The sequence below is a fragment of the Panthera tigris genome, chromosome F3 (genome assembly GCF_018350195.1).
Source record: "Panthera tigris isolate Pti1 chromosome F3, P.tigris_Pti1_mat1.1, whole genome shotgun sequence".
Taxonomy (NCBI): domain Eukaryota; kingdom Metazoa; phylum Chordata; class Mammalia; order Carnivora; family Felidae; genus Panthera; species Panthera tigris.
This window is the reverse complement of record NC_056678.1, coordinates 55,370,963-55,396,089: the sequence shown is the minus strand read 5'-3', so window position 1 is coordinate 55,396,089 and position 25,127 is coordinate 55,370,963. Positions and strand designations below refer to the sequence as shown.

The 25,127-nt window shown below is 34.2% G+C and overlaps 1 protein-coding gene across 5 annotated transcripts in view; it reads left to right on the top strand.

Moving 5' to 3' along the window:
* Nucleotides 1-25,127, top strand: part of GPATCH2 (G-patch domain containing 2) — a 175,289-nt gene that overhangs the window by 13,101 nt on the left and 137,061 nt on the right. For 4 of the 5 annotated variants that reach the window (XM_042976887.1, XM_042976888.1, XM_042976889.1 and 1 more), the window contains exons 3-5: nt 3,089-3,150; nt 6,182-6,364; nt 6,891-6,970. In XM_042976887.1, coding sequence (XP_042832821.1) covers nt 3,089-3,150; nt 6,182-6,364; nt 6,891-6,970 — 325 coding nt within the window. Of the gene's footprint in view, nt 1-3,088; nt 3,151-6,181; nt 6,365-6,890; nt 6,971-7,097; nt 10,640-25,127 lie in introns of those variants that run through there. The other variant, XM_007072825.3, reaches the window with a different exon arrangement.

Here is a 25,127-nt window from a genome sequence, read left to right as displayed (position 1 = left end):
GAAGATTGCTAAGTAAGGCAGTGCCTGTTCCCTGCAGCCCCATAGTTTAGAATAGCAGACAAGCAAACAATGAAAATGAAGTGTGCTGAGCGGAAAGTATTGGTCAGGGAAGATTTCCAAAAGGAGCTATGATTTAAGCAAGTGCTAAGGCATGGATTGTGGAGCAAAGTGGGATGTATTTGGTAAAGTACATGTAGTTCATTATGACTAGAACATGAAGTGGGGGCTGAGGCTACAGCAGTAAGCATGTTTTAAAGGCCTGGGAAGTAATGGGAGGAATTTTAACAACGAAAAAACTCAATTAGATTTACACTTTCTCAAGGTAACATGATCTCAGTAACAGTGTTTTTTTAGCTTTGACTGACCTCTAATCCATCCTTAAGTGAGAGGTGGATTATGGCAGTGATAGTAAAGGGAAAAAAAAAAATAGAACACTTTTAAGAGTTGGAATCAGTGGAAGGTTGACTGTACTGGGGAGGACAAAAGAGAAAGAGGACTCTCAGATGTTGTCTTGTTTCAAGAATCAAAAATATGGGAAATGAACAGATTGGGGCACAGGGGATTGGGATTAGTGTACAAATGCAAATTTGACCAGCATTCATGGGATATAGTCTCTCTGAACACCATGCTGTAAAAGTCATGCTTTAAAAAAGAAAAAGAAAAAAAAAAAAAAGTGGGAAGAGGTGTCCTTGGAGATGAGCCATAATGGCTGTCAGATGCTGAAAATGAAAAGCCCTGCTTCCATATAAGTTCTTGTGCTGGTTTATCGGACATGCTGACACCTACATGGTACACTTAGAGCAACTAGCTAGATGTCAATGAGGTGAAATACAAATAAAGAAACATGTTGTTTAAAACACACGTAAAAAGATCCCAAATGAAGACCAGGGTCATTAGGGACTAAGAGCTGCTCTCAGAGGGGGAAGTCTGATTTCCTTATATCTTTCAGAAGAGTAAGCAGGCAGAGAGAGAAGAGAGAAGATTGGGATGCCACTTGGAGAAAGAACATAAACAAAAGAGATAGGGAGAATTTAGGTTGGGATCATCCATATAGAGCCTTGAAATCTATATTTAATCCAAAAAGTATGGGGCAGTAATTTTAGGTTTTTAATAGAAAACATTTTATTATTTTATTTATTTAGTTTATGTGTATATGTATAGATATGCACATGTGTTTTATCAACATTTTCTTTTAGGATACTTTTAGTTTTATAGACAAGTTGCAAAGATAGTACAGAGAGTTTCTGGATATCCTATTCCCATATATCCTGCACCCAGTTTCCCCTGTTGTGGTACACTTGTGAGAATCAATAAACCAATGTTGACACATTATTAATGAAAGTCAATACTTTATTAGAATTCCCTTGTTTTTCTTTAATATTCTTTTTCGGTTCCAGGATCCCATCCAAGATATCGTAATATTTTTAGTCAGCAAGTTCTATTTGGAAAAGATGAGCCTGGTTAGATGTAGACTATATTAAAAGAGGTAAATCTGAACTCAGAAATGAGAAGACTATTGTTTAAAAAAAAAAAAAAAAAGAGAGAGAGAGAGAAAGAAAGAAAAGAAAGCACATAGTTTCACAATCCTTTATCTTTAAATCTGAATTCTGAAAGCTGTGAAAAACTAATTCATTCATTTGAGGCCAGACCTAACTTGAACTCTATTTAATGTGGATATTCACTCAATTGAAAAAAATATATAGTAATAGGTTTGATTCTGGAGTGCTACCCCAGACCCTTATTAGTCATCTAGTCATTTTAGAACATATCTTCCCAAAATTTGAAAAGTTGTGAATTTTAAATACATTTTGCCTCAAGGATTTCAGAAAAAGAATTGTGATTCAAGGTATATATGATAAGGCCATATATTAGGGTTGTGTTGATATAGGCAGACAGGAAAGCACTAATGAAGAAAGTTAAAGAAAAAGGTACCAACTTAGAGTTCCTTGGTAAAATGTGCCACTTAACAAATTTTATGCTTTTTGTTTTTATTTATTTTTAATAAATAAAACAACTGAAATGATATTCTATATTCAGGAAACATTTGGGTTTAGATCTCATTTGTGGTTTCAATCCAGAACTCTCAATTTAAATACTTTAAAACAGATTAATTTTGTTTAATAAGTCAGGTTATAGAGTTATACATGTAAACAGGAAAAGTATAAAATTCACCTGAGGTAGTTTCCTAATTGGTTAAAATTAAAAATTACAGGAAGAAGAAGTATATGAGAATTTTTAAAGAAGATCATCAATTTTCTTTAGAGGAGAAGGCTGTTATTACATGATCTTGTTTTTGTGTTTTTCAACTAACTAGATTTTCATATAAGCATTGCTTCTGTTAGAACTAATAGTGACAGTTTATTCATGTCAGTCAAATATCTACTATTTGTTTTAATTTGTTTGTGAAATTTGCCTTTGTATCATACTTGAACTTCTGTGGAAGTATGGAGTACATATTATTTTTACATACCCCCTCCTTAATATTGGCAATATTGAGTGTTTTGCTCAGAGGGATTTTAACTTTGACTTAATGGATTGTTACCGTTGTAAACTTTTTTCTTCCATGCTAAGTAATAGAGTTGTTGTGAATTCTTAAGTAATGTCTTTTCCAGAATATTTGCAAATGTGGTTATGAAAAGTAATTTCATCCCAGGCCCTTGTATTTCATGTGCTGAAGAAAGGCTTAGGCTGCTTTTGATTGAGACTTCCCCCATTTTATTGAGCAGCGGTGTTCCGGGCTCAGGCTGAATTGCACACGGCATAAGAAAGGAGCAGTGAGCATTTGATGAAAGCAGATAATAAAATGCATCAATTGTGTCAGCACCTCGTTGCAGTCACATCTGGCTTACTGTCAGGGTCCCATTAGATTCCTGTGGTTTTATGTGCCAAAAATAATATGCTCTGTAGTTAATGGAACCAGAATATTTGCAGTTTGATTAAAAAAAAATCATCTTATTTTCTTTCAGATCTTTGTCAGGCTTAAGTTTCATCTCTGAGCTGCCGTGTCTCTTTAAAATTTTACGACTGAGAGATCAATTGTTCTTTTGATCTGTTTTTTTTTTTTTTTTTTTCTTCTCCCTTATTACAGTGATTCCAGCAGTCTCAGCAGCACCGATGCTGGTTTATTTACCAATGATGAGGGAAGGCAAGGTACTGAAATCTATTTTTTTTATTCCTTTGGAAAAACGTCTTCATTTGAAAGTTTGTGCTTATTGCTAGTTATGTCCTAGGTTGATGACTGCAATCCCTTTACCTTACACACACCTGCTTAGTGGACTGGGCTTGAGTTCTTTTTTATACTATGAAGGGTATCCTGTCTTCATGACCTAACGTAATTGATTACCTCCAAAAGCTAGTATGTGGGGCTAATAATATTAAGGAAGGATTATCTTCCTTAAGAAAGCTTTACATACCTCAGTCTTTTCAATTTTGTCTCTTAGCAAGTTCACAAGACACTGGTTCTCATTCTCCACCTGATTCCAAATGCATTTAATACTGTGGAAGCATTAATAAAGATGGATTTGCAAGTCATTTGTCATTTTTATTCAGCCGTGACATTTATTCATCCTATCCAGTTTGTAAGTAATTAGACAGCTTTCATGAATTCAGGATTGTAAACTGTTAAACAGTAATGTCTTACAACTTGGATCTTTTACATCTTCAAAGTTTCCTGAAGCTTTTCACACTTCAACATGGCATTATTTTGAAACTACCCATTTGGGAAGAAAATAGGACAATAAGGGGGCAAAAGGAATATCTACGAATACTTACCACAAATACTTCCTTTCTTGAGACTCTTTAGAGCAAAGCAGTAATAAGTTCTAAGGGACCAAACCAAAATTTATTGTTTTAAATTATAAATAGTCTAATGATACAAAAAAAAAGAACAAAATAATAGCTGCCTACACATTCGTTTCTTAGTCTTTTCTTCCTCTTGACAATAGGAATAAAATAAATGATCATTAATTTTTTTCTTACTTATAAATCATATATATTCCAGATAAATAGGCACATACTGTTTTAGAGACCATAGACTTTTTAAAGTTAAGAGACTTTGCTGAAATATGTTAGAACTTCGGGACTCAGAGTGAGCTTAACTGCCTTGATAATATACCTAAACTCTCATTTCAATACATGTGCCTACCCAGAGTTACAAATGTTGAATTTGGTAATGAAATGAAATCAAAAACTTCTTTAAAAAATAACTTTGGACAAGTCCATCAATCTTGGAAAAGCTTTGAATGCTTTAAAATAATGTGCTAGCATTTATTACGAGCTTTTTATATTTTACATTTCTAAGTGCTGTTTTTCATTCAATTTACTTTAGACTCTTATTCTTTAAAAAAAAAAAAAATTAACATTCATTTTTGAGTGACAGAGACAGAAAGTGAGTGGCCGAGGGGCAAAGGGAGAGGGGGACAGAATCCAAAGCAGGCTCCAGACTCTGAGCTATCAGCACAGAGCTCAATGCAGGGCTTGAACTCACGAGAGCCATGAGATCATGACATGAGCCAAAGTCGGCACATAACCAGCTGAACCACGCAGGCTCTTCTGCTCTTCCATTATTCTTAAGAAAACCCTGTGAGATTCCTTTTTTGGGCGGATGATGAAACCCAGTCTAATAAAGTTGAGGTAACTTCCCAGTTACAAAACATTCCAATTCTGATTTGTCTGTCTGACTTCAGCACTCAAGCTCTTCATCTTTAGCTACTGGATTTCCCTATTAAATAGAACAAAGTTGTACATCACATCAAAATAAAATAACCTCATTTTTCTATTATAATGTTGTCTCAATTGGAATTAAGATCTTGGGTAATCAGTTTCAAGTGACTCCCTTTTTTTTCTTGTATTTATACCTGCTCTGGGAAATTTTAATTTATAGTTCTCAGTAAAAGTACTAATATTTATGTGCTTTGAAATGTGGCTTTTTTTAAATTAATTTTTATTAAATTTTCTGTTGAAATAAACTGGTGGCTTTGGCTTTCCAAATGCTTTAAAATTTTCACTCCCTCATAATTTGAAGTATGGCTGTTTTTCCATAGAGTCATTTACAGTTGAAGCTTTGCGTTTTTTCTAGTTTGCTTTTAAAAATATTTGTAGTAAGAGATTTTGGAAATCAGAAATCTCTTTCTGTAAAGGAAAAAACTTTATGGCATTTGTGATGACCCTCTTAAAAACCAGAATTAGCAGTTTTTCTAAGAAACACGAAGACTTGAATGAATCTGAGATCATATTCAAAATGCTGCTTGTCACATACGTTTAAAAGCCATCTGCCTTCTGTAGTTTTGTCTACTTACATGTCTATTATTCCTGTTTTAAAAACAAAATACTGTTGATTCACATCAAGGGTACATTTTGAACTGAATTTTAAATGGATCATTTCTCCATGGTTACTTACACTCATGGATGTTCCCAAAAGTTAAACTTAGTATGGATAGTGTTCTGTTTTAACAATACCTTGCTTATAGTAATCCAGCACACTTTCTTCCTAAACGCTGTGGTACTGTCACTTTTCATTTAAAATCAACTTTTTCACAACTATTTCTTAATGAACTTAATCAGATTAATTTCATTTAGTCACATCTGTTCACGATTGTTTCCCCTTTTACACTCCATACAAATCATGAAATTAAGCTAATTATATACCATTATCAGCTGCAGAGAACGGCTTCTACAGTTTTATACTTTTAATTCCCGGCAGGAGATTAAGGCTTGTTTTTCTTTAATTTGGAAAGGGTAGTAACTTAAATGGATTTCTGTACAGTTTTTGCCATAGAATTAACCAGTATTATTGTTTTTCACATATTTAAATTGGTTCTAAAACATAGCAGCTTATGTTTTTGTTGATGGAAGTTCTTGTTATAGTGTTAAAAAACACTATAGCTGTGGTGTAGAATCAAAAGTTTTGTGTATAGATCGTGTATACGATTGCCAGATAAAATACAGGATCCCCAGTTATATTTGATTTTTAGATAGATCACAAATAATTTTTTAGTATAAGTATGTTCCATGCAGTATTTAGACATACTAAAATTTTATGCAAGTACTTTATATTAAGAATCATTTCTCTGAAATTCAGATATAATTTCTGTCTTGTATTTTTTAGAAACCTAAATCTGGTAACCCTGTGTATTTGGATAATAAAACTGAAGCTTTGGGGGGATTTCTTGTTTTTGCACAGGTGACGATGAGCAGAGTGACTGGTTTTATGAGAAGGAATCAGGTGGAGCATGTGGCATCACTGGGGTCGTGCCCTGGTGGGAAAAGGAAGATCCTACCGAGCTAGACAAAAATTTACCAGATCCTGTCTTTGAAAGTATCTTAACTGGTTCTTTCCCTCTTATGTCACATCCGGGAAGAAGAGGTCAGTGGTGCTTCCTGACTGCTAGATATTGTGGGCTTTTACATATATATATGTGTGTGTATATACACATATATGTATACATACACACACACACACACACACACACACACACACACACACACTCATTAAAAGAAATTAGGCTAAAAGGGAGATGAAAGAGTCTAGCACAAGATGCTGTAAAGGAACATGTTGAATAGTAGTTCAGCTACTACATTTATCATGCATTTGAATTATTAGAAAGGTTGACTTGCTCTCTTGCTAGGACCATTGTGAAAATGTTGAAATACTAGAAAGGTGAATTAGGAGGAAAGAAAAGCCCTGAATAATGCCCTAGTTCTCAAATAATCAGTAGTTGTGTGCTAACCTCATTAGAACTCTACTAGGCATTGCTTCAGATCTTTTAAGTGTGTTTTGCATTTCCCCCACTACTGTTGAAGACGTTTCCCGCTTCCAACTTATTCTGAAGTCTGTATTGATGGGAATAATGATCGTAGGATCTTCTAAATTGAGTGCTTTGATTTTCCAGGTTTCCAAGCTAGACTCAGTCGCCTTCATGGACTGCCTTCCAAGAACATTAAAAAATCAGGAGGGACCACAACTTCAATGGTAGGCATGCTTTTCTGTTTAGTTGTCATGTTTGGAAATGTATCCATTTCTATGGAATAAAAAGCCACATCCTCATCCTTTATGCATTTTCTAATGTTATACTTAAAAATAATCCATTTTTTTGTAGGCTACAAACTGGACCAGTGAGATTCCCCTATAAACCAAATCTTCTAATGCTAATAAATTAGTTACGTTTTGAACATCTGGGGAATGACATTCGAGGGAACCTGGCTCCTGTCCTCTTCCCCTGGAGGAGTATCATTGAAGTGAGAGCCTCTTTGATGAAAAGATGGGGCTGTTTTTGCTGGAGGACTGGTATTCTTCCTTTAGTCAGAAGTGAACCTGCTTGGGGAGGCTTTCTAGGGATGTAGGTTGGCCCAGGGTGGGTTGAAACTACTGTAAATTTTATATATTTTTCTCTTTTATGATTTTTTTTACATTGAATCCATTTATGTATTACTTGCTTTGCCAAAATGCTAACAAAAGCTAGAAAACTGAAAACTTCCAGATCTCACATAAGTATTCCTTAATGTTTCTATTGTGACTGGTTAAAAACGAATTCTTACATCTCTGACTGTTGTAAATAAACATGATGCATTGACATTTATGGTTCATTTTTAGAGAAGTCTTATATAACCAGCATTATTTAAAATATTTGCATTTTACTCAGGGTATTTTAACAAGGGCTAAGATGAGTAGTAGGTAAGGTTGATCACCTTTACTAGAATTTCTGTTTTGTTCAGTTTGCTTTCTACTTGGATAATCTGCTCTGTATTGCAAACCCATTGTATCTTACAGTATAGTGTTCATTGTACCACAAAAAAAAAATCATCCCAGTTTTAAGCTAACTACAGTGATAACTAGCCTGTGCTAGTTCATTCATTGACTATTACTTTTTTAAAATATCTGCTTTGTCTAATACCTGAAACCACTCAAAATTATCGTTTTGGCTCAGAGCTTATGGAAATCATGTGAAAGCTGGTGTTTCAGCTAATACTGTATGCCTCCGAATCATGTTGTCACGTTTAAAGTGAGAGCTGCGTGCGCACCTTTAGAAGGACAGATCTTGCGTGTCAGCGTGAGTGTCAAATACTCGCATGAGCTCGTTTTCGCAAGCAGAGGGAAAAATGTAACATTTCTATTGATGGTATAATTTAGACACTATACAACGTTCAGGCCATTTGAATTCTTCAAAATGATACATTAAAATGTTTAATATTTTTATTAAGTTCCAATTGATTAAAACTGTGATTTAATACATGTATTTTTATATTATTGTATGGATTAATTGTTAATTCAGCATTTCATGGACTTAAATATGATGATTGGAAAAGAAACTTAAAGTTGACATTTCTTTACCTGAAAGTATTATAATCTGAAAGATTCCGGAAAATGTATTAAGCAGGAATGTGTGACATCTTTTAGATTGCTTGTCTAAACTGGGGAGATTAAATATGATAAAGTGCAACTTTGAGTATCTTTACCTTTGCATATTTAAAGTGATATTTTAGAGGTACAATAATGTGGTATTTGGTCATTGTAAGTAAGCTTCCTTGTGCTGTGTCCTTTGGAGTAAAAATTCATGATTTCTTTTCTGAATTACATAAATGCTTTTATTTTATTTTGTATAATGACTGTCTTTTAGATCTGAATAAGTCACTTTAAAACCTTGGCCTATGAACTTTGCCTTACCAATCATGAATCTAGATGAATGCTATCTAGTTCTTGGTTCAGTTTTACCTATTTTTATTTTTGGTTCACTGCTTGCTTGAGCATAGCTGGGATTTGTAGCCCATTTTCTAGGCTTATTGCAATCTCACTGTGGTATTTTATAGAAGCTATTACATCTGATAGGTTAGCTTCATGGTATTGATGATACATGGCTTAACCATAGTAAAAGCTGCCTTCCCTCTCTAAATTGTAAAAAGGTGATTAAGTTTCACTTGATGGAGATATACTATATATGTGTGTTTATCATGGAACCTAGTGCATTAGGCCATAAACTGTTTTCCTGGTCTACATTTTTTTGTATTCAAATTTTACTGAAGACAATGGGCTCCTTCAGGTTTTCTTTCTTTCAATCCTGAATTGTCCTTGTTTGGATTTTTAAGTACTGTAATTTTTTTTTTTCAATAAAATATCTGACTTGGGCAAGAAAGGTAAGAGTTCCAATTTGTGCTGATATTTTTAAATCCCTCTGCTAAGTGTTGTTGTTGCTGCTCATACTGTCCGTATTGTATGTAACCATCACATTTTAAAAATCATAATCTCACAAAGCAGTCATATTTAAACAGTACCAATGACATCCACTAATAAGAAATGAAATTTAATTCCTTAGACTTTCACACTGAAATTTAATTCCTTAGACTTTCACACTGCAAAGCCAGAGTGGTTGTAAGAGGTCAGTTTTCTGAGCAAAGTCAAACACGTAGCTGCAACCCATTAAACAGAATGGCAACAAAAGGTTTCTTTCTCTTACGCAGATGAGTAATGATTGCACAGCTATAATGATGATCTTTGAAGGACATGACAGAAGAATCTTTTACTGAAATATTAATGGAAAGTTTTCAGTTGGACTTTTAATTATTCACCATAATTATGTTCTAAAGTTGCCCTGAATGCTGATTAGCAAATACTGAACCATTGCTCCTAAGGGAAATACCAGGTTAAGTTCCTTTGAGCCTCCAGTCATGACATTTTTATCAGTTGATCAGTACATAACCTTGTTTTATGTATCTTTCTGTCTAAAAACACCTTACTTAATATATATTGTTGACTCATTAATATTGAACTCCGACCAGCAGCACTCTAACCTATACCTGCACAAAGCCTATCTACCACACGTATTTCCCCTTAAGGCCCATCATGGCCTTCTTGTGCTTAGAAACCCTAGTCAGCACTTCACCATGTGTGGGGTTCATTGCAAACCGTGAATTTCCAACAAAAAGCACAAAACTGTGAAACACGTGGCACCAAATAAGCCACAGAAAGGACACTTGTTTACAGTATTAGAGCTGAAATAGGAATGCACACTGTCGTCTTACGTGACCTCGGTGGGGAAAGCACATGTGTGCCAGGTGACAGATTTTTCACTGCTCCTGAATGTCCGTGTGAATGGTACAAGAACTGATTTGGGAGTGGGATCATTCCGAGGGGCATGCGACTCTCCATCTCAGGGTTGTAAGTTTGAGCCCCACGTTAGGTGTAGAGATTAAAAATAAAATCTTAAAAAAATAATTGGGGGTTACAGATAAATGTTAGTGAGTAGGCAAACTTGAAAATGTGGAACCTGCAAATAGTAATGAGGATCGACTCTACCTAGTTTTATTGAGCTGGGTGATGTGGTAATCACGGAAAATTCATAGGTTTAGAAGTCTGAACTTTGTGAATCCCCACTCTGGTTCTTCTTTTTACTTGTAATTACAAATTGAATGTCATTTCCTCTTCCTGTTAAACAGATGATAATATTTACTTTGCAGAAGTGTTGTCAGGATTAAATGAGATTATGTGTACATAATTGGGCCAGCGCCATTTTTGTCACATAGTATATACTAAATAAATGATAGTTACTGTTATGTTAGACATATTAAATATAGAATCTCATGATTTAGAGAACATTTGTATTATGGGTCAAATGCAGAATTTTAGACTTTGAAACTTTAAACATTTTATATATGATATGCCTTTACAGCTAATATTTAAAGTGCTTTATATGGCAGCCTTTTATGTTTCTTTTATACTTCATTTATATTTGAGCCAGGCTTTGTCTTTAATATGACTGCGAAGAATAATTTCGAATGAGTTTTAGATTGGCAGCTATTGCATTAAATCTCAAAGCCTGATTGTGGACTAAAAAACTGTTCTAAACACTTCCCCCTAACCTCTGATCATTAAGCCATTCATTTGCAAAAAACCTCTCCTATTTAGGAGGTTTTGGTTACCTGGTTTAAAAAAATAATTTTGCCCATATACGTGATGTGTGAATGCAGTCACGGTTCTGAGAATTTAATGTGGAAAGGAATTAACTATTGCTCTCCGGTTAGAATAAAGCACTGGGGTTTTTTTTGGAGCCTAGCTAACCAGCCTCTAATATTTACCTCTTTTTGGAGAATTAAGCAAATGATAATTAATTCTGAAGAATATTCTGGGACCGTTATCCAGGAGATTCAGTGTGAATCTCCCATATTTCCAGAATTTTTGCATCAAGTACAATTCAGAGTAAATCATCCTCAGAGTAATGATCCATCAGAGAGTCTGTTTGGGGATATAGTACTTACAAAGTGAATCCAATTAACCTGACTTAAGCGTAACATTTCTGATAGCCAAGATATTCTACCCTTAAGCATCCTAATTAATCACTGTTTTCTGTAGCTGAGAGATTTTTGAAAAAAAAGTTTTTAAACTGATGGTCTTAGACCAGTTGTTACATTTATCTGAGTTAGCATTCAAATTGAGTGATCTTGAAAGATCAAGAAATAAATGGCTCCGTTTAATTGTGGTACCTGAAGTCCAGCATAAATATTACATAAGGAATTCTACCTAAAGGTTATAGGGTTCTACTTAAAAGTTTAATCATCATTTTAGTCCAGGTTTGTTTTGTTTTGTTTTGTTTTGTTTTGTTTTTTGGTATAGTTGGAATGAGAACAAGTATAGTGGTGATGGTGGGGGTGGTTATTCTGTCAAAGAAAATGAAGCTGATTTAATGGACTTTTTATTCATACATGTTTCTCAAGTTAAATATCTGAACAAAATGTGAACACCAACCTTTCATCTCAATTGTCATGCGGTACAAGTAAGCATACTGTTTATTTCCAACAATGAAATAGCCCTGAAAATAATTTATATCTGTTTAGAATCTTAAGTCAGTCCGTTGTATAAGAGAAAGGATTGTATATATTTCTCTTTCTGTGAAGTATATCATAGAAGACCAGACCAGATTTCATGAGTGGCTTATTGATAATGATGATGATGCTATAATGATTTACTCTGTATGACTTGCTCAACCTTTTATTGTTTCTTACGATACTGGAGTAGAAATATGTAGTCTGATTTATAGCCTTTTACAACAGAAGGGCCATTTTAAATGGATTTGCTTTAAATAAGGGAACTACATAAAGTTTTCTCTTAGACTAGTCTAAGAAATTTTGTAATAGAAAACATATCTAAAATGATGTTTAAAAATACATGTGGTGTGTGCCCCCAACTGTAATTTGACTACGTGCTAACTAGTTATCCAATATTTTTTAGTGGAATTCAGTGACTAAGTGCTTAATTGTAGTCTCAGTGAATTGATATTTGTTTGTGTTCTTAAAGCATTTTGGGATACTTTGCAGAATCCATAAAGAATATATATTTAGATTTTTTTAATATTCTAAATATATAATATATATATTCTAATCTATTACTGTGTATGTTAATAATTTAGTTTTTATCTCATCTCAAAGTCAGCTTGAGTTCCAGATTTTATGCTGGAAATTGATACTTTTTTCTTAGAACTTATTTTGAGATAAAGTGGATTTTATATCATACAAAAGTACTGCTTACTAGAACTGTAATATTTCTTCAACAAAAGACATTTTAATAGTGTCTCTTGTTTGATGTAAAACTCTCTATTTTGATGTCATTATTCACTTTACACTTTATGTATAAATTTAGTACCTATAATTGATATTTGAAAATTTGAATCTAATCATTTTCTGTTCCACTAAAAGTAATATCAATATTAATATTGATATTTAGTCTTATTGCCTTATATTTTATTAAAAGTGGAATAGATACATACATTTTTAATAGTACAGATATATAGTAATGTATTCATATATTCATTCAACAAGTATGTAAGTGCTTATTCTGTTCTCCATATTTAGCCTTTAAAATCCTTTAGGAAAAAATGCATGAACGTGTTCAGTCTTGGCATTTTGATGCTGCTAAATTTGGCCACCTATACTTTTTATCTACATATTTAAAATATTTGTCCTTGCTTTGCTTATTACGTACTACTGGAACTGGCCTGGTTTCGTGTATTGTCCTTTGTGTTGGTGATGCTTCAGAAATCTGGAACCTAGCAGCGAGAATAGTAGTGATGATAGCTAACACTTACAGTGATGCTTACTGTATGCCAGAGACTTTCCTAAGTTACATTTATATAGCTCAACTCATTTAATCCTGTTAACACTTACAACTTAAGCCTTTTAAAATCTGTTTTTCCTTTGCTAACCAAAAGTTAATGAAATCGGGAAGTTTCTTCACTCTGTTGTCATGTTGCTAATAAATATAAATAAATTCTCTTCAGAAAATAAGCTTTATTCCTGGTTACCAAGTGCTATTGGAAGTGTGAGTTGTTTTGAAATATCTGCAGCATTCTTTGCTATCTTGAAGAACAAGCATAATCAAGTTGTGTGCCATAATAAAAATGAGAATTAAAATGTTTTTACTGCTTCCATCGGCTTAATCACTGGAACCAAATCCCCCATTCCAATCCTCTTTGTTTCTCAGGTAGTATATAGTACCTTCTTCTTGATGTTTAACATCATCCATTTCTGGTCTCCTTTCTTGCTGTTTCTTCTGTTTTCCGTGCTTGCCCTCCTTGGTTCCTCATTATCTCTCTAAGCCTGTACAATGTGCCTAGGAGCTGTCCCATTTCTACCTCAAGCATGATGATATCCTCTGTATTTCTCTCGCTCCTTTCCTCCCCCTTTTTATTGGAACTTGGCAAAGTTCTGGGGTAGACTTGTCAGCTGGGACTTCAGGTGTTGAGTTAGCTTACTAACTTACTGAGGATGGAATTGGCAGACAAAGACATGGATGGGCAAGGCTTAAGTTTAAAACAATCATGGAATATTCAGGAAACTGAATCCAGTGTTGCTGAAATATATGTTAAGGATGGTTGTGTGGAGGAGTATAAGATAGACAGGGTTTGGTTGGCAAGGTAGGCAGGAGTTAGATCGTTTTTAGACTCTGTGGTCCATGGGAATGTATGTGAACTGATGTAATCTCTGGGGGGTGGGCAGTTAAGGTAATCAGATTTGTTTTGAGAGATCACATGGACAGCAAAAGAGAGGGTACATTGGGTAGTTATAAGACTATATCAGAGATGTGAGTTCTGTCCCTGTTCCCTCAATAGGTGGGATCCACAGTAGACTGAATCCTGATATTTTATTGGACTCAATCTGATTGACTTGAGTAGTATCCATTCATTCAAAAACTATTTATTGAGTCTGTACCCTGTGCTAGATTCTGTTCTAGGTCTTGAGGGTTAATGTAGTGAGCAAGGCAGACAGGGTTCCAGGAGCTTATATTTTAATGAGTAAAAATAAACTTGGTTGGGGGAGGAGGGTGAGTAAGTAAATAAAAATGGCCATGGAGAAGATTAAACAGGGTGATGTGACACAGTTGCAGGACATGAAGGTGATTGGAGATAATACTTGCAGGCTGGATAATTTTCAGCCTCAGCTAATATAGTGCTTTCTTCTCTTCACTCTTAGAACAACCTGGGGAAAGATACAAGGGTGTGCACTGCTCAAACCGTTGGGGTAGACCCTAGACATTCTTCCAGTTCCTGACCACGTGGATCACAGCTCTTAAATCTCACTGTAGGGAGACAGACCTACAGGTGGCAAAAGAATGTCATTTTTGCTGACAAAGAACGATGTTACTATTGATGTTTTTGAGAATTTTTTTAATTAAAAGAAAGGTTGCAGGTGTCATATATTTATATGGTGTTCCATTTTCTTCTTTGGACTTAATCATAATGTCTGTTTTGAAATTTAAAATCATAATATAGTAGTTCTGCTTTCGTGGCTACTTAAATATTGGGCAGTGTGGCCAGTCTTTCTATTCCACTTTCAAAAATGCATGAACTGCCATGCTTTCTTCTTTAGAATTTTTTCATTTTGGTATTCGTGTATAAGTTCTTAGGTTATCACGTTGTTCATAAGAAATGGCTGTTTAAAGATTGGATTTTGTTTTTGTTTTTGTTTTTTTAATCTCCTTAAAAGCAAACATTTGAGGTTTTCAGAAAATAACTTCTTATAAGGATTATGTTTATCATTTAAAAATTAACTCTTTTATATCCCGAGAAACCTTTGAAATATGTTCTAAAATGTTTTCTTTAGAAATTAAGACTGCTGATTGGTAACCATTTGATTCCACAGATGGAGACTCAATACCCCTTCTCCTTGTTGTTTAAAATGGTGATGACATTGCCAGAGTCCCCATTCGTTTCCTTCCTTCCTTTCTTTCTTTCTTTCTTTCTTTTTTAATCAAAATCGGAGAAACAGAAATGTTGCAAACATTTCACTTTCTTCAAAGGTTTAACTTTGGTTTTCTGCCTTTTATGTTGCTGATAGAATTATTCTGATGGTCTATAAAACTCAGTTTTCTAATTTGCCTTCAGATATATGTCAGATATCTAATATCAGAAAAGTTCAAAATCAGTGATGGGTAGAACACTTCCAAATAATATTTAACAAGCGCTTTCTGTACTGAAGTCGCCTGCAAATCCTCTAACTGAAGGTCAATTTGAACAACTGAGAATTCACAAAGAAGTCATATAAATAAAAGGGGTTCCCTGTACTATAGTTAGCAAATGCCAACCAGATATTTGTTGCCTGTCATCCAGGTAAGGGGATTCTGGCAAACCAGAGACACATGTCAACAGGTATTTGTGAATATTTTAAGCCAATAACACCTGTAAAATTTTTGTTGTTAAATAGCAATTGTCTAAAATTGACCAGTGCTTCCTGGGAGAATAAAGTAGAAGTTTAAAGATCTCTTTGGATACAGAAACGGTGATAACTTGAGCCATTAGCAATATAGCATCCTTCTCTTAGAACTTCATATTTAAATATGATCATTGATTATAGACAGTTCACCATATAGCATTCCAGGTGGATGTAGGTCTGCACTACAGCTGTGTGTATCTTTAGGTTGCAATATAATTGTGGTCATATTGAATAGCATACACTTGATTTTTTTGAGGTCTGTCAGATCTGTATAGATTTTGAAGTACGTAGTCTAGAAATACTTCTTTAAAATCTCCATCTTTAAAAAGTAAAAAGTTACTACTTCGGTTTTATCCCATTCCATTTCATTTACATGTGTTTTCGTTAGGCTTTTCTAATTTTTTGATCCGCAAAAATATTTTATAGGAGTATTTTATATCATTTGTTGGATGAATAAATAATTATGTGTTACATTTGACTCAGAAACTTGATGTCTTGCCTATATTTTTTCAGCCACAGATTTCTTGGTTCAGTTGTACACACATGTAATGAAGTCTTATGATGTCTTTGTTGTGGGAAGGGCCAGGAATACAAAATGAGTAAGATACATCTTTGTCCTCAAGTACCTTACAGTTTGGTTGATAAAAATTAACTGGGAAAGAAACAGAGAGAAGGGAGCCCTAACATTGTTAAGGGAAGCACTGATCCTAAGTGGTTTTTCATTCTTCAATTTAAATATTAGTTTATGTGTTCTCTGTGTAGTCCTTCACTCTTTCCACATCTAGACATGTTTGCATCGTATTTCTTTACCTGTCCCGTTAGTCCCTTCTTTCCAATTTCATCTGTCAGTGCCCTAGGGTAGTTACTTATAATCTTACATTTTGATAACACATTAGTCTTGTCCTCAGTCTCTCTCTCTCCCAGTTTTCCTCCCTCTCATCCATATCACAAGTAACTCCAAGGAAACATTTTTAAAACATGGCTATGCCCCAGCCAAAAAAAGTTTTCACTGCCTTCATCATAAAACCCAGGCTTATTCCTTTCTACCTTCAGTGCTCACCTATGACCTATATACAACACTTCACTCCTTTCCAGATGGTCTGACATTCTCAAATGCCCCCCACACCTCCTTCAGGTTTCTCCTCTTCAGCTATGTTCATTCATTCTATATCTTTGTTCACAGCAGCTCACCAGTCTCCTTACTGTTAGAGTCATATCCTTCAAGGAACAGTTCTAATTCTACACCTTTTCTTCAAAACCTTCTCCAACTTCTCACATTTGAGAGATCATTCCATCTTCTGAAATGGCATCGTCCCTTCTGTCTCTGCCATGCTTTTATTCATTAATGGGTAACCTTTCTATTTTACTCTGTTATTCTTCTGCTTATGTTTGTATTATATCCCCAAGTACATGTAGCACCCAAGACAGGAATCCAACCCAGGCTATAGTATGTGCTTAATAATTTTGAGAATGTTGATGGAGATTACTGGTTATCACTCCTTTGTTTTTTGGGGGAATTTTCCACCACTAGTTATGTAGCCAGTGCAACCTTAAATAACATGCTTTCCTTTCAGTTTAGTGTCTGGATTCTTCATGGTTTTTAATTTGTCCTCTTACGTAGTTCATGATGTGATGGCAGCAAGGATTTCATTTGACAAAGCACTAAAAAGCTGATTGGGTACCTAGTGTGCAGACGCAGGACTTGTGCACCCGTTGGTTGGGGAATCGGATGTTGCTGTTCAGTAGGGATTTGCCTTTGAAATACTCTCCTAAGGAGTAATCTCCTGCCTCAAGGCATGTGGGGGAGATGCATGGGATATTATTGGGTCCACTAGCCAACATTCTGATTGCAAAACAGAGGACAGGGAGTATTCAGTGTGCTGCCTTTCACTGAATTTCCCTAACCTAGTAAAGGTAGATCATGTGGCCCAGAGATAGGGCCCTTGTCTACTTTAGCATTTTCATATAATCAGTTTTGAGCTTCTGCTGTGCTATAGGGTAGGAATAGTAAAATGATAGGACTGTGAATGAGGATTGGGATCAGAGATCAACTTTTTTTTTTTTAAATAGACTCCCTGTTTAGGCACCTCCAATTTCTGAATCTTATGGAGTTTTACCTTTTTATTTTCATGTCATTTTAGGGGGGCTCTGGGAGGGAGCCGAAATAAATATGTGATCAGTGGGTAATGTTTACTGGGAAATCTCACCTAGTGTCCTTTTCTTATAATTTTAATTTTTATAAAAAAAAGTAATAAAAGTTAAATAGGACAAAAAATATCCAGGGGAAAGTCTTTGCCCTACACCCAGTTCCTCCCATACCCATCTGAGAAATATAGCTTATGTTATTCTGCACCTCGGTGTTTACACTTTAAAAACATGTCAGAGAGACTGTAAATTATACTTATGTTTTCATTCATTTGTTTGTATATTTCATTATAGTATATTACTAAATAATTTATTTCTCATAATGGCTTTCATGTAGCTAATATTAAAGGGCAGAAATATTTTATTACTACTTATTATATTGCCTAACACTTATTGAGTTATTATTTGCCAGGTGGTGTTTCAATCTCTTTATGAATGTTAATTCATTTAATGTTTAAAAAAAGCCTCCTGAGGTAAATATTATTTTCCTTTCTATCTTAGAAACCAGGAAACAGGGTCAAATAGCTTAAATGAGTTGTTTAAGGTCATGGCTAGTAAATGGTAGTACCAGGATGTAAAGTGGCCCCGTGACCAGCTCCCCAAGGACTTAACCATCAGGCTATATACAGCTTCCCCTTTAAAGGTAAAAAATATATTTATACTTAATTTTTAATTTCTAAAAAAATGTCTAGGCCTAGTGGCCTAGAAATAATACACTCAGGTAGTTTGGTCAATTTAATGAATATATTGGGCAGATCATTCTGAGTTTGGTTGGTTAAGTTAAATTTGTTAAATATATGTTTTCTTTTTCAGTGTCATAGTTTTCATCATGTAAATATGCTGTCCATTTCTCCCATCAACTCTTCTACTTCTAACTCACATGTTTTCTCTCCTGTTCTCTGATTTAACCTGTTGATTTAACTTAACTAGGTCTTTGCTGACATTTAAATCTTTTCTTTCTCTAATTTACTAGATGGTAGATTTTCTCTTACCTAGCAATTAGGTTTTCTCCATACCTGGAAAGGTTAGTGACAGCAGTAAATATTTAAATACCACTTGAGGGGCACCTGGGTGGCTCAGTCAGTTGAGCATTGGACTCTTGATTTTTGCTCGGGTCATGATCCCAGGGTCATGGGATTGAGCCTCACGTTGGACTCCGCACTGAGCATGGAGCCTGCTTGAAATTCTCTCTGCCTCCCTCCCCACTTTCCATTTCTCTCTAAAATAAAAATAAAATAAAATAAAATAAAATAAAATAAAATAAAATAAAATAAAATAAAATAAAATAAAATAATTATTTTTAAAACACATTAAAAAATACATAGCATTTGATATTTTGTAAAGACCTTTACAGTCTCCACCCATCCTTTGATATAAGTGTTACTGTAATTCCCTTTTCATGGATTCACAGAGATGTTCAAAGCATTAGATTCATTAAGAATGATCAGAGCCGGGTCTGAATTCCAATCCTTTTACAAACAAAAATTTTCAGAAGTTATACTCTTTTCTGTATTTTTAACTGGAGCTACAGTGATTCTGTTCTCCATGAGCAGATACCATGAGCCTTGAAACTTAATTTTCTTACCAACTTGTAAATGTAAACTTCTAAATTTGATTGAGTCCTCATTTGGAGGAAAGATCCGATCATTTTTATCATTGAATTCTTAATTTACCCTTTTAAATGGTTTTTGACTGTATTGAAATGAATAATTGTAATTATGCTACAAATTTGGCATTAGCCTTTTTCATATTTATTAATGTCACAACTTTTCCCTAACCTACTTCTTTATATAGCTTCGTAAAACACTAGTACATGCCCAACCCTTGGAATGGCCTGTTTATAGGAACTACCAAGTAATCTAACTCTTCTTTGATCAAACAAAATCTTAAGAGTCCTCCTGTTTCCTCAACAAATTATTGCATGTGTTGTATGTATTACTAACACATCATTAACATATTATTGGATATGTTGTGTCTTAGGTTTATAATTGCAATGCCTTTATTTCCACTGGAATGCTCCTCAGGGTACTGCCTGTCTAGCTGACTGGATGAGTTCTCTCCTCCTGTTCTTCCCAATATGTAACTCCCAGCTCCACGGTGTAGCACTGTGAAGGGCAAGAAGGGCAAAGCAGACACTTTATATGTGAGAAGGGGCTTTTCCACAAACACACACACACACACACACACACACACACACACACACACACATTTCCTTTCTAGATTATCTTCTTGTTAATAGGTAATCTTTGGTTTCATTTAGACACTATAAGGACATACACTGTTTACACGAGAGTCATATTCATAAACTTTGTTAAAAGTGAATTAAGATATGAATATGTATGAAGAAATTAGATGTTCTTACCATGAATATACGGCATCAATGTGTCTTGAGTGAATTAGAGACTTTACTCATTTCTGGGCCATTTGTTTTATATATAGATTAAATATAGATAATTACTCATTTGACAGGTTACTTTATGACTTTGATATATCTCAAAGCACCACATGCACTTAGAGTGTGATTGTTGTAATAATTTGGATTCGCTAATAACCCAAATTAACATTTCATACAAATTAAAATTTAAGAATTGGGATTTGATTTTCTTTAAAGCCAGTTTTACTTCTGGTGGCTATTTGATTATTTTGATTCAGTAACAGAATATACTTTTTAATTGAAGTTTTTAATTATTTTGAAGCTCATGTGTTAAATATAAAAATGTTGTGGGACTATTCAAAATTATATTTAGAATATTAACTTCCATAGGTTAATCAGTTCATTTTGTCTTGTGCCTCACTTGTTGGTCTTAAAAAATAATTAAATGCATTTGTTGGGAGTAAATATGTATCACATGATAGATGTACTAAACTTAAAGTTTGTTTTCACTTTTATGAACACTTAGTCAAATACCTAGCACATCTAAGTGTTTGCTAATTGCTTTCCTGTATTGTTTTAGATATTAAATGGTTAAGCTGTTTCAAAATTATTTGCACACCCTCTTCAAGATTTGTTTCCTGAGGGAATAAAATTAAAGGATTCTAATCTTGCTATCATGCTTTAAACCATATTTTTTATTTTGTTTTGTTTTGTGTTTCAAGAAGGATTCCATGTTTCTGGTTCAAAGAGGTTTCTACCTGCTCCTTTAGGTTAAAGCAGTTCTTTAGAGAAGCAGATCTATTCTGGCTGTGTAATGCATTTTATTTAATTTTATAGTTTTTATGATATCATATATTAGAGATTGCCAAAAATATAGAAAAATTTTAGAGAACATTTTTGGATTTGATGGATTACCACTCTTGAAAGGGAAACAAAACACTAAATATTTCTAATCCCGCATTATTTACCGCATGGGTGGTTAAATGCTACTTTAAGCCTCATAAAATTAAAAGGGAGAAATCTGCCAACTGTAGCAGGAATTGGATTTAGGAAGAGTGGTACAGAGCCAAAATATTGCTACAGAATTAAATGTCAAAAATCTTCTTTAATAGTAGATATATAGTTCACAGTGCCTGGTTATGATTAATACATTTAATCTAAATCACTGAAAGTTGCACTCTCCTTTTCCATAAAATACAATAGGACACAAATCAGTTTTACTGTAGATGGATAACAATTGGAAAATAATGCATCTTCCCGCCCAATAAATTGTCAGTTATACCTTTTAACTAAAATCAATTCATCTTTCCAAAATTTATTGCAATTTCTAATAATAAATCTCCTCAAATGTTTATTCATTTGGTTTTTGATACATTTGTGCCACTTTTGCTATGGTCTAATGTTTTCTCTTTTGATTCATTGTAAATTAGAAAATCTATTTTGAGTCAGTTTTCTAGTTAAGAAGTTAAAATCTATAACCTAGCACCTTTTTCACTCTCCTTTGTACATTTTAATACCCTTGAACTTGAACTTAAATGCAATCCAGTAAATTCTTTTCAGAAGGAGATTAAAAGACTTTTCAATGTAACTTCTTGAGTAAGGACCAGATTCATAAAACAAGCATTTAGGAGGTTGTTAGATGATCATCGCCATAGACTCATTTTGGAATCAGAAAGAGAACAGAGAAATACATGGGGTTGTGCCATCATTTCATGTAAGTATTTAGTTTAAAAAAGAGGAATTACCCATTTGAATGAGAATTGGATATTGATAATATTAGGAGTCAACTTTTATTTTCTTTTGATAGCAATAACTCAAAAGTGTCGTTGAAATGAAGCACAGATAATCAGCTATATGCAGTCTGTTTCTTACATGGAGGTCTTCCCCTTATTAATTTCCAGATACTCTTTTTAACCTTTATATACATTTCAGATTATTCTTTTTTAATATATTTTGGCTGTGAAATCACATGGATTTTTCACATACAATGTGTTTTAGAATGTAATCATTGTTAGGTTTTTAATTTAATACCTAATACATGATCATCTCTTATTCTTTATACTCTTAATATTACCGTTAGATTTCAATTCTTCGTATATTGTATGGTGAACACTGACTCCTGCCATTTTAATTTTATACCTTTCTCCACTTATTTCACAGTGAAGTCAGAGTGGTATCCTTTTTTTTTTTTTTCCCATCTCCACTTCCACTATAATTATATAAAAATTTTAAATGAAGCTAAGAATCTGTTTACTTGCCCACAAATTTAGTAATAATGTGTTTTTAATTAATATATTATGAGGTTTGGTGTTAAGCCTGGACTTTTTATAGTATGTCTACTAAAATTCTGAAATAGATTTTTGGAATGGATACTATTAGAAATGAAAGCAACATTAATTTGAATTAATCCTGTAACTCATTGGCAAATTTGTGTCATTGCTAATAGGTAAGATGCCATATGATTAATTTAGTGGTTTAAAAAGGTGATTTTTATAGCCAGAGTAGGCGAAATAGAATTCATTACTTGGGCTTTCTACACAGTGAAGAAAAACAGATGTTTTCTAAGGCAAAGATCAGACATGAATTACAAGTCTGACTTATCCAACTAAAAATAGTGCTCCTTTTTTTTTAAAGCTGTGACTTTAGTAATTATTTTGATACATGGATTCTTTAATACAAAATAGATTATTCATTTGTACTTACCAAATTAATTTCTGTATTAACAAATGGCAAATTTTCATAAATTTAGCTAGCTATAAAAGCTTTAAAAGTAATCTCTGACTTATGTGTGCTTCCTAATTTGATTTTCCCACCACAGTAAATGTGAAAGTAAATCAAGTCATGATCTTTAAAGAAAAAAAGATTAAACTGAAATGCTATGCCTTTCTTTTAAACACCAGTAACAGATTTGAGTGTTCTTCTTCTGGTGGTTTTATAAACATTGGCTAATTAATGATAGATACAGAGTGGACATGCTGCTTGTTAAGATTGTTGTGTATTACTGTCAGTTATGAAGACTTAACCGCAGCTATAATATCACAGTTGTGACTTTTGCATGGTAGTGTTCAGTTTTGTCAAGGACAACAGATTTGTTCTACCCACCTTTCCAAAGAGGAGGTTAAGGTTCTAAGAAGACTAGTAACTGACATAACTAGGAAGAGGCAGAGCCCAGGCCAACCTGCTGTTTCCTGGTCCGTAGACTTTTCCACGGCCCCACCTGCCTTTCCGTAATCTTTCTAGTTGAATGTGAATCCAGCCAGAGGCCGAAATTTTGTGAATGTTTTTAAGCTACAGTTTTAGGAATTTCCAGGTAAACTTTTACTGCTTTCATGCAAAATAAAAGTTTTGAAGGAGGTCAGTGAGAAATCTGCATATTTTCCCCAATTCTCTGGTTCAGTCTTTTGCCCACTGACATAGTCTCTTCTTTAGCCTTTCCTTCTCTACTTTCTTTCACACCGTCATTAACTCTCCTCAAATTCTCATGTGACCCTTCTGCCCACTTGACTTCTAACTTAAAATCTTTCAGTGCCACCCCATGGTTTACCAAATAGAACGTAAGCTCCTTTTCTTCCTGTCTAGGTCTTTGCCATTAGGTCTTCCACTCACCTTTCCAGCTTCTGTCAGTTTGCTCCAAGAATTTTTACTATTTGGAACATCACACCTCATGCCAGTCTGTGGAAATCTTGCCCATTCGTCAAAATACATTTTAGTTACAACCTTATCTGAAAAGTTCCCTGCCAGAAGGCATCTCTCCTGTTAATTCAAAGGCCTCACTCCCATCACCTCATTATTCACACAACTGTGTTTTAGCCACTTCTGGTCTAGTGCAAGCAAAAAACATGGAATTAAAAATCAGAATAACTTCTCTGAGATCCATATTTACTGGCTGCATAACCTTGGAGAAAGCACTTTTTGAGCTCCTAAAATAGGGATAATAAAAGATAAGATGAAGTAAGGTATGCAATAGGACTTTGTGAACTGTGAAGGAACTATTATTCATTTATTTCAGGAATCCAAAGATCAAATGCATTCAGGGCCAGGCAGATAATACATACATACAAACATACATACATACATACATACATACATACATTCATACATACATACACACACACACACACACACGTATATATATGAAGCAATTTTGTGTTAGGGATTTAGCTGCAACCAGAAAACGCATTCCTAGCTAAAGGTATTCAAGTTCAAAACATTTTAAGATACTCTGATAGCCAAAAAATAAAAATTAATTAATTAATTAATTAACCTGTTTACTGGCCAAAGACTGCTGCCCCCTTGTGTACATCACATCACCTTCCCTGCCCAAGCCTAAGCTGAGTAAAGCCGTATTGCATTCCCACAAAACCTCGTATGTTGCGGGTACTTAATGAACTTTGAGAGGGTCAGTGAGTGAGTAGATGACTTAGGTGGGTAAGTGGAGTTCAAATGCATAATGTAGGAAATGGGATGTTTGCATTTTAATCTGTTTTCCTGATCAAGCAAGAAGTATGAAGTCATTATATATGGACCATAGTTTCCTTTTGGTCCTCTAGTGAAAACTTTTCTGTGTATATGCAACGCACGGTTTTGCCTTACCTCTTTTTCAAGTAGTGTTGACCACAGAAGCACTATTATAGTTAATTGAGAATTCGGGTACTTTACTATAAGGGTGTTATTTTCTCTCTCTCCCCTGTATTGGCAAACTCTGACAGACTGAATAGAGCTGTGTGAGTCTAGTGCCTTTTCCATTCAATTGCCTTTCCCTCTGATCCTTGACAGTTGGCTCAAGAAAAGTCTAGTGCTTGAGATGTAATGATTCTTTTCCCTGGGATCTGAGAAATATGTGCTGTTTATTTTCTCATCTTTAGACAGTTAAATGTATCTGATCCAATGTGTTAGAAGCCACTTTTAAAACTTA